The 15,191-nt window shown below is 40.7% G+C and overlaps 1 protein-coding gene across 2 annotated transcripts in view; it reads right to left on the minus strand.

Annotated features, from left to right (window-relative positions):
- Window positions 1-3,254: 3,254 nt before the first annotated feature.
- Window positions 3,255-15,191, minus strand: part of hsd17b3 (hydroxysteroid (17-beta) dehydrogenase 3) — an 82,310-nt gene continuing 70,373 nt past the window's right edge. Inside the window, exons 9-11 of one of the 2 annotated variants that reach the window (XM_043713512.1) lie at window positions 11,554-11,619; window positions 3,643-3,789; window positions 3,255-3,526 (exon numbers count right to left, since the gene is read on the minus strand). In XM_043713512.1, the coding sequence (XP_043569447.1) occupies window positions 3,413-3,526; window positions 3,643-3,789; window positions 11,554-11,619 (327 nt within the window). In that variant the 3' untranslated portion in view covers window positions 3,255-3,412. The remainder of the gene's footprint in view (window positions 3,527-3,642; window positions 3,790-11,553; window positions 11,620-15,191) is intronic. The other variant, XM_043713519.1, reaches the window with a different exon arrangement.

Consider the following 15,191-nt stretch of genomic DNA (forward strand, 5'->3'; position numbering starts at 1 on the left):
TGAGGAAGATTATCTGAAATTGCAGCAGGACCTTGATCAGCTGAGGAAGTTGGCTGAGAAATGGCAAAAGGAGGTGAATACTGACAAGTGTGAGATCTTGCATTTTGGAAAGTCAAATCAAGGCAGGAGTTTCATGTTGAAAGGTAGGGCCTTAAGGAGTGTAGGGGAACAGAGGGACCTTGGAGTTCAGGTGCATGGTTCTCTGAAAATGGAGTTGAGGTAAACAGGGCAGTGAAGAAAGCTTTTGGCACACTGGCCTTTACCAGTCAGGGCATTGAGTATAGAAGTTGGGAAGTTATGTTGCAGTTGTATAGGACATTGGTGGGGCTGCACTTGGTGTATTGCGTTCAGTTTTGGTCACCTTGCTGGAGGAAGGATATTATTAAACTTGAAAGAGTGCAGAAGAAATTTACAAGGATGTTGCCAATGGTCTGAGTTTAGGGAGAGGTTGGACAAACTAGGACTTTTCTTTAGAGCGTAGAAGACTGTGGGTGGGATCTTATAGAGATGTATAATATCATGAGAAGTATAGATAGGATGAATGTACTCAGTCTTGTTCCCAGCATTGAGGAATCAAAGACGAGAGGTCATCACTTTAAGGTTAGAGGGAAAAAAATAGAAGGGACCCTGAGGGACAACTTTTTTACACAGAAGGTGATACTCAATTGGAATGAACTGCCAGTGGAAGTGGTTGAGGCGGGTACATTAACAACATTTAAAATACATTTGGGCAAATTCATAGATAGGAGAAAGTGAGGACTGCAGATGCTGGAGATCATAGCTTAAAGATGTGTTGCTGGAAAAGCGCAGCAGGTCAGGCAGAATCAAAGGAGCAGGAGAATTGACGTTTCGGGCATAAGCCCTTCTTCAGGAATGAGGAGAGTGTGCCAAGCAGGCAAAGATAAAAGGTAGGGAGGAGGGACTTGGGGGAGGGACGTTGGGAATACGATAGGTGGAAGGAGGTTAAGGTGAGGGTGATAGGCCGGAGAGGGGGTGGGGGCGGAGAGGTCAGGAAGAAGATTGCAGGTCAAGAAGACACCTTCCCCCCACCCCCTCTCCAGCATATCACCCTCACCTTAACCTCCTTCCACCTATCGTATTCCCAACGCCCCTCCCCCAAGTCCCTCCTCCCTACCTTTTATCTTAGCCTGCTTGGCACACCCTCCTCATTCCTGAAGAAGGGCTTATGCCCGAAACGTCGATTCTCCTGCTCCTTTGATGCTGCCTGACCTGCTGAGCTTTTCCAGCAACACATTTTTAAACACGTAGATAGGAAATGTTTAGAAGGTAATGGGCCATGTGGATGGATATTTTGGTTGGCATGGACCAGTTTGGGTCAAAGGGTCTGTCTCCATCCTGTGGGACTCTATGGTTCTATTACTCAATTAATTGATACAGGGAACTCCCAAAGGAAATTAAACTTGGGGGTTGGGCCTTGACCTGTTTTCAGTGTGATGCTTTTAAAACTAATGCAAGAGTCTGTGAAATCTTGCAACATGCTGAACAGGATGCACTTAAAGTTCAGTGATCCTATGTGATGGCTATGCCAATATTGAGGGAATAATACTCGAAAAGTGAAATCAAGCAGAAACTTCGGGCCAATGTCAATTAATCACTTGTGTAAATAAGTATTCCTTGAGGTCAACTTGAACTTGCCTTTAATGCAATTTTAATCTAAAGCTCCTTATCCAGCAATGACTTGATATCATGTGCTCTGCTTAAAATGTTCTGTTCTCCTTGTATCATTTAAAACATTGAAAGGTCATTTCTCATTCATCCACTTTTCAAGGCTGAGGTGCACACACAATTCCATTTTCTGAGCTAACTTCAGCCTGAGCTTCCAGCAGGATGCTGACAAGATCAATTTGTTTATCCATGATACTTTCTATTAAAATTAACAGAAGGGAGGCTTAGAAAGGGGGTAAAGTTGTGCAATCAATCCAATCCTAAGTGAGGCACTGCAGCTGCTGCCTCTATATCGGTAGCAGCCTTTATGTGGACAGTCAACAAATCCTCTGTAAACGCAACCTTAACATTCCAATGAGTATGCAGTAACACGTGGATTTTAGTTTTTATCACTTTGTCCACAGGCCTCAGTCCAGTCAAGAAGGACAGCCTTCATTTGGGGATTATAAAATCCTTTTCGGAAGTCAATCTGCCATTCTTACTTGGTCTCGCCTACATGTGATGCCAAACCCACAGAAATATAGTAGATTCTAACTGTGCTCTGAACTGCAGTTGCAAGGCACACAGGAATTAGGAATGGCAACAGATGCTGACATTGCCAGTTATGTCATTTGCACAAAAGAATATAAAAAGAAGTTGTGACTTTTATGACTGCAGGTGTTTATCACAGTAATTAAGACCTTTTGGGAACATGATGAGGTGTTTTTAATTTGATACATTTGAAGTTTATATGGCAAGCCCTGTTTTCCTACGATTCTGGAAAGTGACCAGTGAAACAAAAATGAAACTGAGCTACACCGCATGTGGCATTAAACATCACCACCCTCAGTTATTTTGCCACGGGTTATTTCCAGTGCATAATCAACAGTCTTGCAATCTCTTGCACATGACAATAAATCAAGGACACTTAGACTCATCTCCAGCTGCACTGCCATAGCACAAAGGTGACAATCATAACACCTCCACTGCAACCCACTGTTTTACAAATCACAAGGGATTTTCCCCCATCAATGCACAGCCAACTGTGCAACCAAATGAAGAGGTTCATGCAGATGTGTACTAGATTCCCCATGAGTGGTTATGATGAATTCACACTGAGACAGGGTAACACTGCAGATTTTGTCATTCCAGGAAAGTAACCATAAGGGCTAAGACAGAAGGAAAAGTGATATTTCCTCTAAATTCATGACACCATTTATAAAAATCCATTTGAGAGCCACATGACCAGCAGACATCACTGAATAAGCCATCTGAATGTTGAAAATGATTTAGGTCTTTGGAAAGATCTGAAGCCGTCCTTCAGTATTTCCTCATGGGGGTGCTAAAATACCAATGATTCGGAGATGCCGGTGTCGGACTGGGGTGTACAAAGTTAAAAATCACACAACACCAGGTTATATCCAACAGGTTTAATTGGAAGCACACTAGCTTTCGGAGCGACGCTCCTTCATCAGGTGATTGTGGAGGGCTCGATCGTAACACAGAATTTATAGCAAAAATTTGCAGTGTGATGTAACTGAAATTATACATTGAAGAATTGATTGTCTGTTAAGCCTTTCATCTGTTAGTTTCACTTCTTTCATGTGTAAATCACAAAACCCTTTTTTTAAAGTTGCATTCTCTGGTTAGCTGTTAACAATGGTTCAGTAAAGCTATAATTTGAATACAATAGCAACAATATTATGGATTATGGGACACAATGAACTAAATGAAGATACTGTTCCTCCTAGTGTTGAGAATTGCTGTAACGTCTGGCGTGACTCTGCAGGTAGTCCCTTATTTTATCCAGGAGCACATCATTGTAAGTAATCCAGTGTGGTATTTTGCCATTAACATAGGCCTAAAATGCAGAAATCCAAATTAATAGTGATCTGAACCATGAAATGTAATTTATTGATACGTTCTTGAAATGATTACGGAAAACATTCCATCAACATCCTGAGAGCAAATAATTACCATTATCTCATGTGGCACACAGCCGTGGCTTTGGTCTCCAAGAAATGTGCAATCCAATGAGTTTCTTACATATTCTTTCGCTGATTTTGCAATAATTCCAGGGTTAACTTGTGACATGGCAGAAGCAACAGCATAGGGCATTAAACACTGTAAATAAGTTTTAGAAAATCAGTTCAATGCTGAATACGATAGGAAAATAATTTTTAAAAATTGTGCCAAAAATCATGTAAATTTGCACAGAATCCAAAAACAGTGAGGGATAGATATTGATTCTCTTCACGAAACAAGAATGTAAGGAATAATCTCTGCACTTGAATGGCTAGGCCCAAGGCATACTTAATACTTGGCCCCAGATACCTAAATGATTTCTTGACTAAAAAGTGCCTCTGAAAAACACTTGTAACCAGCAGATCTTGATCCTTTAGAACGTATAACAGAACATTACAGCGCAATATAGACCCTTCAGCCCTCAATGCTGCACTGACCTGTGGAACCAATGTGAATCCCATCTAACCTACACTATTCCATTTTCATCTATATGTTTATCCAATGACCATTTAAATGCCCGTAAAGTTGGCGAGTCTACAACTGTTGCAGGCAGTGTGTTCCACATCCCTACTACTCTGAGTAAAGAAACTACTTCTGACATCTATCCTATATCTATCACCCCTCAATTTAAAGCTATGACCCCTCATGCTAGTCATCATCAGAGGAAAAAAACTTTCACTGTCTAACACTCTGATTATCTTAAATGTCTCAATTAAGTCAACTCTCAACCTTCTTCTCACTAACGAAAACAGCCTCAAGTCCATTAGCCTTTCCTGATAAGACCTTCCCTCCATACCAGGTAACATTCTAGTAAATTGTTCTGAACTCATGTGGCCAACCAGAGTTTTAAACAGCTGCAGCATGATCTCGTAGCTTCGAAAACCAATCCCTCTATCAATAAAAGCTAACACACTATGTCTTCTTAACAACCCTATCAACCTGGGTGACAACTTTTAGGGATCTATGTATATGGACACCGAGATCTCTCTGCTCATCTACACTACCAAGAAACTTACCATTAGTGTAGTACTCTGCATTCCTGTTGCCCCTTGCAAAGCGAGTCACCTCACACTTTTCTGCATTAAACTCCATTTGCCACTTTTCAGCCCAGCTCTGCAGCTTATCTATGTCCCTCTGTAACCTACGACATCCTTTAGCACTATCCACAACTCTACAGACCTTAGTATCATCTGCAAATTTACTAACCCATCCTTCTACACCCTCATCTAGGTCATTTATGAAAATGACGAACACCAGTTTCCCCAAAACAGACCCTTGAAATACACCACTAGTAACGGAACTCCAGGATGAACATTTCCTATAAACCACCACCCTCTTCTTTCAGCTAGCCAATTTCTGCTCCAAATTGCTAAATCACCCTCAATCCTTTGCCTCCATATTTTGTGCAATAGCCTAACATGGGGCATCTTATCAAATGCCTTACTGAAATCCACATGAACCACTTTACCCTCATCCACCTGTTTGGTCACCTTCTCAAAGAACTCAATAAGATTTGTGAGGCATGAACTATCCTTCACAAAACTCTGTTGACTATTCCTAATCAACTTATTCCTCTTCAGATGATTATAAATCCTATCTCTTTTAACCTTTTCCAACACTTTATCCACAACTGAAGTAAGGCTCACTGGTCTATAATTTCCAGGGTTGTCTCTATTCCCCTTCTTGAACAAGGGGACATTTGCTATTCTCCAGTCTTCTGGCACTGTTCCTGTAGACAATCATGACATAAAGATCAAAGCCAAAGGCCCTGGCTTCCCAGAGAATCCTAGAATAAGTCCTATCTGGCCCAGGGGACTTATCTATTTTCAGACTTACCAGAATTGCTAGCACCTCCTCCTTGCGAACCTTAATCCTGTCTAGACCAGTAGCCTGTATCTCAGTATTCTCCTCAACAACATTGTCTTTTTCCAGTGTTAATACTGATGAAAAATGTTCATTTAGTGCTTCCCCATCTCCTTGGACTCCACGCACAACTTCCCACTATTGTCCTTGATTGGCCCTAATCTTTCTCTCATCATTCTTTTATTCCTGATATGCCTATAGAAAGCCTAAGAGTTTTCTTCGATCCTATCTGCCAACGACTTCTCATGTCTCCTCCTGGCTCTTCTTAGTTCTCTCTTTAGGTCTTTTTCAGGCTAACTTCTAACTCTCAAGCACCCTAACTGAGCCTTCACATCTCATCCTACATAAGCCTTCTTCTTCCTCCTCTTGACAAGAGATTCAACTTCTTTAGTAAACGACGGCTCCCTCGTCCAACCATTTCCTCCCTGTCTGACAGGTACATACTTATCAAGGACATGTTCCTTGAATAAGCTCCACTTTTCAATTGTGCGCCCCCCCCCCCTGCAGTTTCTTTTCCCATTCTATGCATCCTAAATCTTGCCTAATTGCATCATAATTGCCTTTCCCACAGCAATAACTCTTACCCTGCATTATATACCTATCCCTTAAAATCACTAAAGCAAACATAACCGAATTGTGGTCACTATCACCAAAGTGCTCACCTAACTCCAAATTTAACACCTGGCCAGGGTCATTACCCAATATTAAATCCAATGTGGCCTGGCCCCTTGTTAGCTTGTCTACATACTGTGTGAGGAAACCCTCCTGCACACATTAGATGGGTCAGTTTTTGTCCAAAGTACTTCAGGTCAATATTTGGAAGTTAAAATTGCCATACAATATCCTATACTCTTGCTGCTATCCAGAGTTATCTTTGCTATCTTTTCCTGTACATCTCTGGAATTATTTGGAGGCCTATAGAAAACTCCAAAAAGGGTGACCTCTCCCTTCCTGTTTCTAACCTCAGTCCATATTACCTCAGTAGATGAGTCCTCAAACATCCTTTCTGCCACTGTAATACTGTCCTTGACTAACAATGCCACATCTCCCCCTCTTTTACCACCTTCTCTGTTTTTACTGAAACATCTAAATCCATGAACCTGCAACAACCACTCCTGTCCCTGCTCTATGCCTGTCTGAGATGGCCACAACATTGAAGACCTTTGTGAAGGAATCAGAAGAAAACCAGGAGACAAGGGAAAATCAGGTGTGCGAGGGTACTGGTGGCGTTAGGGAAAGCAGCAGTGGGGCATCAGCATCGCAAAAATATAGAATCAACACAGCAGCTATTGGGAAGGAGTACTTAAGGAAGTGGCACTAAAAACAGTAGGTGTATCAATGGTCATCTTCCAAAATTCTCTATACTGTGGACCAGTTCCTACAATTGGAGTGTAGCTAATGCAACTCCACTATTTAAAAAGGGAGGCATGGAGAAAACAACAAATTGTAGACTCATTAGCTTGATATCAAGAGCGACAAAAATGCTACATTCCATTATAAAAGATGTCACAGTAAACAACTTGGAAGAGTGACAAAATCAGATAGAGACAGCGTGGACTCATGAAGAGGAAGTCATGCTTGACAAATGTGCTGAAATTGTTTCAGCATGTGACAAATAGAATGGTCAGTGGACGTCATTTACATGGACTTTTGGAAGGCTTTCAATAATTTCCTACGTAAGAGACTAACTTGCAAAATTAAAGTGCATGGGACTAGAGATCATGTACTGAAATGGTTCGAGAACTAGTTGGCAGGCAGGAAAGAAAGAGTTAGAATAAATGGCAGGCAGTGACTAGAGGGGTACCTCAGAGGTTAGTGCTTGGACCACAGCTATTCAAAGTATAAAATACTGACGTAGATGAGGAAACTATGTGTCATATTTCTAAGTTTGCAGATGACATAAAGCGGAGTGCGAAGGCATGCAGTGAAGAGGATGCAGGAAGCTTCAATGCAATTTGGAGAAGTTAAGCAAATGGAGAAATACATGGCAGATGCAGTATAATGTGAATAAATATGAGGTTAATCTACTCCAGGAGCAAAAACACAAAGACAGATCATTATCTGAATGGCGATAGACTGGGAATCAGGGAGGCGCAACGAGACCTCAGTGTCCTTGTACACCCTTCGCTGAAAATAAGCATGTAAATGCAGCAGTACATATGATATATGTTGGCCTTCATTTCAACAGCAGGGATGTCTTACTACAAATGTACAGTGCATTGTTGAAACCGCACCAGGAGTATTATATGTAGTTTTGATCTCCTTATTTGAGGAAGGGTGTTCTGATTACAGAAGCAGTTCAAAGACGTTTACCCAGTCTGACTCCTGGGATGGCAGCACTGACATCAGAGAGAGACTTAATCAGCTGGGATACATTTACTTGAGCTTTGAAGAGTGAGGGGTAGTGTCATAGAAACCTATAAAACTCACAGCATTTGAGAGAGCAGATGCAGGAAAATTGTTCTCATTGATTGAGGAGTCCGGAACCAGGGGTCCCAGTATAACAATAACAGGTAAACCTTTTAGGACAGAGATGAAGAGGAATTTCTTTACCCAAAGAGTTATGAGCCTGTGGAATTCTTTGCAACAGGAAACTGTTGAGGTCAAAATATTGAGACACAGACAATGCTGCACAGTACTAAGGAGTGTCCTAAGTGACAAACTAATCACCTTAGATTCAGCAAATAAGGCAATTGCTTGGTTGTAATATCTTCCAGCTGCAAAGCCTTACATATTATTTGTTTTCCTTTAATTGTGGCCATCTCAAAGAAAAACTGCTCTGTGATCAATGACTACACATTCAGGTGGTAAGGCCTAAACCCCAGAATGTCTCTCTTAGTCGATCCTTTCTTATTTAAGATGCTCATTAAAACCTACCTCATGAACCAAGCTTTAGGTCAAATGTCCACATATCTCTTCGTATGGCTTTGTGTTAAATTTTATTTGATAATGCTCCTATGAAGGAGCATTTTATTATGTTTATTGTGCAAATATAATTTGTTGCTGCACTTCTGGTCCGAAATAAATAATTTCACGATGAAACTATGAACTATGAACCATGAAGTAGAGATACTTCAGAAAACACTTTTAGTACTATTTTCATACAAGACAGAATTGAAAGCAATAAGACAAGGTTTGCATACAATCAGTAGCATTTAAATCACATTGTGAATTTTGTCAATTATTCTACTAAGAACAGATTTCTTTTTTAGTTTCTTTATCTTTGTTTCTGAATGAAATTGCTGCACAGAATTTTAAACACAAACAACTGAAATCTTAGACAAAATATGACGTTAAATGATAAAAAAAATTGTTTCATTCTTGACCTTTTTACAGGATTATCTTTCTTCAGCTCTAAAAACACCAAAACAATAAATAATTTTAGACTATATCCTTGAAGATTTGAGAATTCCAGTCCAATAAGTCTGCTCTTAGAGTACATTGAAAAAGACAATATGGAGTGTAGCCAGTTGTACAGGATAACAGCCATGCCATAACTTTATACATTTGATTATTGAGCAGGACCTCAGCTAGGGAGGTTTTCAAACTTTGTAGGATGTCTGATGGGATTGTTCTACATTGTACCACTTTGTATACTCTGCTCTATATGATGGTTAGAATATTCTTACTGCAACAGAGCCGCATTGCTGTACATGAATCAGTAGGGCTTGTCATTAGTAATAATTAGAAATAATATACCTCAGATGTACTTTATCAAAAACAAATAAAATGGACAGCAAATTTGTCTTTCAAAAAAAACCACAACTGAACAACTTCGGTCCGAAGTATCTACTGTTTCCAGAAACAGTATAACACTCAATACAGATAGAGTCATAAAGTCAGAGATGTACAGCACAGAAATAGACCCTTTGGTCCATGCCGACCAGATATCCCAACCCAATCTAGTCCCACCTGCCAGCACCCAGTCCATATCCCTCCAAACCCTTCCTATTCATATACACATCCAGACACCTTTTAAATGTTGCAATTGAGAGAGACTCCACCACTTCCTCTGGCAGCTCTTTCCATACATGTACCACCTTCTGAATGAAAAAGTTGTCCCTTAGGTCTCTTTTATATCTTTTCCCTCTCACCTATGCCCTCTAGCACTTGACTCCCCCACCTTAGGGAAAAGACTTGGTCTATTTATCCTATTCATGCCCCTCAATTTTATAAACATCTATAACCTGACCCCTCAGTCTCCGACGCTCCAGGGAAAATATCCCCAGCCTATTCAACCTCTCCCCATAGCTCAAATCCTCCAACCCTGGCAACATACTTGTAAATCTTTGCTGAACCCTTTCAAGTTTCACAACATCTTTCCGATAGGAAGGTGACCAGAATTGCACGCAATATTCCAACAGTGGCCTAACCAATGTACTGCACAGCTGCAACATGACCTCCCAACTCCTGTACTCAATACTCTGACCAATAAAGGAAAGCATACCAAATGCCTTCTTCACTATCCTATCTACCTGCGACTCCACTTTCAAGGAGCTATGAACTGGCACTCCAAGGTCTCTTTGTTCAGCAAACAGTTATGTGGCAGTTTAATATGACTGGAGCAGAAATACTGTTCAGAAACATAAAGGAAAACTTTCCTTGAGGGTTTCCCAATTAATTACTTTAACTTCAGCAGAAGAACCACAGGAAACCCTCAAAAAGCATGTTGTCAAGAATCCAATGGTAAGAAATGTTCCAAAAATAATCATTTCATAAGCGAATACACTTTGATGAGGTCTCCTTAAAACTTTCAAAAAGGAATTGATAAAGGTGACCCAGGCAAATAATTCTTTGCTGTAAATAGTTCAAATATGAAGAGATTAAACTTTAAAATTAGGAAGCTAGGAAAACGAAGTGAGAAAGTACATTTTCTCCCAAAGACAAGTGGGTCAAAGTTATCAGAAAAACTATGAAAAATCCAGTGCAAATGATTTAAAGAGAAAGTTAGATGGATTTCTAAAGAGCAGAGTTGAAAGAATGCAGACTGGAAGAGTTTTACCATCAAAAAGAGACAAGCTTATTAGGTTGTAGTACTTTTTTTTTCTTAAAAGCTCTTGTGCTCTGAATCAGCATGTGGAGAATGTTTATACCAATAAATCATGTTTATTCATCCATTGTATCAATCATTCATCTTGAAGGGCAGCACGGTGGCTAGCACTGCGGCCTCACAGTGCTAGAGACCTGGGTTCAATTCCCGCCTCAAGCAACTGTCTGTGTGGAGTTTGCACATTCTCCCCGTGTTTGCGTGGGTTTCCTCCAGGTGCTCAGGTTTCCTCCCAAAGATGTGCAGGTTAGGTGAATTGGCCATGATAAATTGCCCATAGTGTTAGGTGATGGGGTCAATGTAGGGGAATGGGTTTGGGTGGGTTGCTCTTCGGAGGGTCGGTGTGGACTTGCTGGGCCGAAGGGTCTGTTTCCACACTAAGTAATCTAATCTAATAGTACACAGTAATTTAGATAATTAGCCTTAATTTACGTAATGCTGGAGAGAAAGAGATGCAGTTATACATCAAGAGGGCAGCACTCTGCATCAAGCAGAGGGCAAAGGGGGCAGCCTCCCCAGACAACTACAGCTGATGCAGTTAGTGAACCTGATCACAGGTATAATTCTGGCCAAAACACCCTCTATCTAGCCAACAGAGTAACTGACCCCACATATCATGAAACATGAACTGAATTTTAAGCCTTCACAGGTATCATTCTGGCCAAAACACCCTCTATCTAGCCAACAGAGTAACTGACCCCACATATCATGAAACATGAACTGAATTTTAAGCCTAGCTATATATTTTACTGGAATGCACAGCTCTTTGCATTATTTATAAGTTTTACCATTCTGCTTTCAAATGTTTACCATAAAATTTATTTAAATAATGCTCTGCAAAACTAAAATGCCAAATATTACTTTTACAGTAGGAATGCAGCAGAAATATATTGCTTATGTTCCATGTTCTTCCATTACCCATAAGCATGCTCACAAAGATTATCCACCTTTACCTGTATGATGATTCCCTTTGAGCCGTATTCTGCTTGACATCCTCTGGAGAATCTTTCCACAAAGATCTAGCAAATAATTTAATAAGAATAGAGTTGATACACCTTTGAACAATGCAGAATAGAGCAAATGACCAATTGAGGGCCCTTTCCTGCTTCCACTGGTTAAGGTGGGAATGGGCCTCTCACATGTGGAAGACAACCAGGTCCAATGGCCTTCTGGTGGGTAAGGGGGAAGGCCACCTTGTCTGACACTGTTGGTTCACAAGGATCTCCCAATAACTAACTGTCCCTTGTATCCTGAAGACCTCATTTATCTGATTGTGAGAAAAAATCTAACCATTGCCCCTTATGTTCAATGGCATTATCATTGCTGAACCCCCCACTATCAATATCCTGAACATAAACTAACTGGACCAGCCGTATAACCACCATAGCTATCAGAGCAGGGCAGAAACCAGGAACCCTGCAGCGAGTAACTAAACTGCTTCCCTAATATTCACAAGGTACAAGTCAGGAGTGTGATGGAAAACTATCCTGTTGCCTGGATGAGTGTAACTCCAACAACTCTCAAGTAGCTTGACACCATTCAGAAATCAGTCTGGTAACTTGGCATGCCAACCATTACCTTTAATATTCACCAGCTTCATCGCCAAAGTGCAGTAGCAGCAGTGTCTACCACTTACAAGATGCACTGTAGAAACTCACTAAAGCCTTTCCAACAGCCTTTCTATACCCATGATCTCTACCTCCTCAAAGAATAAGGGCAGCAGAACACCATCACCTGCAAGTTCCCCTTCGAGCCATACACTATCTCAACTCTGAATGATATTGCCATTCCTTCTGTGTCATTGGGTCAAAATCCTGGAACTCCCTGCCTAATAATGTTATGGATCTATCTACACCCTAAAGAAAGCAGGTCAAGAAGATGGTTCATCACTACCTTCTCCAGGACAATTAGGGAGGGTAATAGATTCTTGCTCAGACAATGAGATACATGTGCCACAGATGAATAAGAACAAAACTAGTCTATCAATATGCCCTTCTCCTCTGGTGCAGACCCACCAGTCCCAGTGGTACTATTGAGCTGCCAGTATATCTTTGGCAGATTAGAACATAGAACTACAATGTTGTAGCCATTACAGAAACTTGGCTGAGTGAAGGAAAGGCCTGGCAATTCAATGTTCCAGTGTTGAGCTGTTTTAGGCATGTTAGAGAGGAATGCAAAAAGGGGTGGGGGAATTGTATTACTGATTAAGGAGAATGTCAAAGCTGCATAAAAAGAAGACATCTTGGAGAGCTCATCCAGCGAGGCGTAATGGGTAGAACTCAGGAATAAGAAAGAGCAGTCACAATTTTGGGGTTTTATTATAGGACTCCCAACTGCCAGTGGGAGATATGTAAGCAGATCATGGAAAAAAACTCAAAAACAACAGGGTTGTTGTCATGGGTGATTTTAACTTTCCCAACATTGACGGAGGATCCCTTAGTGCCAAGGGGTTAGATGGGACTGAATTTGTTAGGTGCATCCAAAGGGTTTCTTGAAACAATATGTAGATAGCCCAACTAGGTGATCGAAGTTTCAGTAGGGGAGCATTTTGGAACAGTAAAAATAATTCCCTAAGCTTTAAAGTATGGATAAGGATAAGACTGGTCCTCGGTGGAAGTTCTAAACTGGGAGAAGGCTAATTACAATGGTATTACACAAGAACTAGAGAAATTAGATTTGGGACAAGTAAATCCATATTTGACATATGGGAGTCTTTACAAGGTCAGTTGATCAGAGTACAAGACCATGTTCCTGGGAGGATGAAAGATAAGGATAGTAAGATTCAGGAATTCTGGATGACAAGTGATATTGCAAGATTAGTCAAAAAGAAAATTGAAGCACATTGAAGGTTTAGGAAACTGAAATCAGACATGACCCTTGAAGAATATAAATGAATTAGGAAAGTGCTTAGACAAGGAATTATAATGGGTAAAAGGAGGCATGAAATGTCCTCTGCAAGTAGGCCTAAGGCATTTTACTTATATATTAGAAGCAAAAAGGCAGCAAGGAAGAAATAGGTCCACTCATGGACAAAGGAGAGAATTTATACAGAGAGCCAGAGGAAGAGGAGGTCCTTAATGAGTACTTCACATTGGTATTGATCAAGGAAAAGGGCATGGATGATAGCAAGATTAGGGAGGGATATGTTGATATTCTAGCGCATGTCAGCATTAAGAAGGAGGTGGTGTTCAGTGTCTTGTAAAGCATTACAGTAGATAAGTTTGTGGGCATCGATGGGATCTATCCAAGGATACTGAGGGAGGCAACAGAGGAGATTGCTTGGACATTGACAGAAATCTTTTTAACCATGAATGAGATCCCAGAAGACTGGCAAATAGCCAATGCTGTTCCTTAATTGAAAAAGGGCAACAGGGATAATCCAGGAAATTATAGGCCAGTGAGCCTTTTATCAGTGCCAGGGTAATTATTGGAGAAGATTCTTGGGAACAGGATTTACTCACATTTGAAAAAGAATAGATTTATTCAGGATAGTCAATATGGCTTTATGCAGGGGAGGTCTTAGCTCACAAATTAGATTAAGTTTTTTGAAGAAGTGACAGAGATGATTGATGAGACAGGGCGATGGTTGTCTACATAGACTTTACTAAAGCATTTGACAAGGTCCTTCATGGTAGCCTGATCCACAAAATTAAGTCAAATGGGTTCCACAGCAAACTGATAAGTCGGATACAAAATTCACTTGGTCGTGGAAGACAGAGGGTAGTTGTACAGGGTGTGTTCTGCATGGATCACTGCTGGGATTCTGTTGTTTGTAATTTATATAAATGATTTGGATGAAAATGTAGGTTGTCTGATTAGTAAGATTGCAGTCGACATGAAAACTGGCAGAGTTGTGGATAGTGAAGAAGGTTGTCAAAGGATACAGCAAAATGTAGAACAGTTAGAAAGTTGGGTGGAGAAATGGCAGATGGAGTTTAATCCAGACAAGAGTGAGATGATGCATTTTGTGAGGTTAAATGCAAGAGAAAAGAAGTATACATTAAATAGTAAGACCTAATGAGCGTTGATACACAGAAAGATTTTGGAGTGCAAGTCTATACCTCCCTGAAATTGGCAACACAAGTGGATATGTGGTATGCTTTCATTGGACAGGACCTCAAGTATAAAGGTTGACTAGTTATTTTGCAACTGTATAAAAAATACAGTGGGACATATTCAGAGTATTATGTGCGATTCTGGCAAGCACACTATAGAAAGGATATAGAGGCTTTGGACAGTGTGCTAAAGAGGTTTACCAGGATGTTGCCTGGATTGGAGTGTATTAGTTATAAGGAGAGGTTGGACAAATTTGGATTGTTTTCTCTAGAGCAATGGAAACTGGAGGATGACTTGATCAAGGCATACAAATTATGAGAGCATGAATAGGGTGGATAGTTGGAGTCTTTGTCCTGGGGTGGAAATGTCAAATACCAGGGGGTTTAGGTTTAAAGTGAGGGGGGGGGGGAAGTTTAAAGGAGATGTGCAAGGCAATGAATGTGCTGCAAGGGGAGACGGTAGAAACAAATATAATAGCAATGTTTAAGAGGCATTTAGACAGATGCATGAACAGTTAGGAAGTAGAGGGATGTGG

This window comes from Chiloscyllium plagiosum, chromosome 2 (genome assembly GCF_004010195.1).
Source record: "Chiloscyllium plagiosum isolate BGI_BamShark_2017 chromosome 2, ASM401019v2, whole genome shotgun sequence".
Classification (NCBI taxonomy): Eukaryota; Metazoa; Chordata; class Chondrichthyes; order Orectolobiformes; family Hemiscylliidae; genus Chiloscyllium; species Chiloscyllium plagiosum.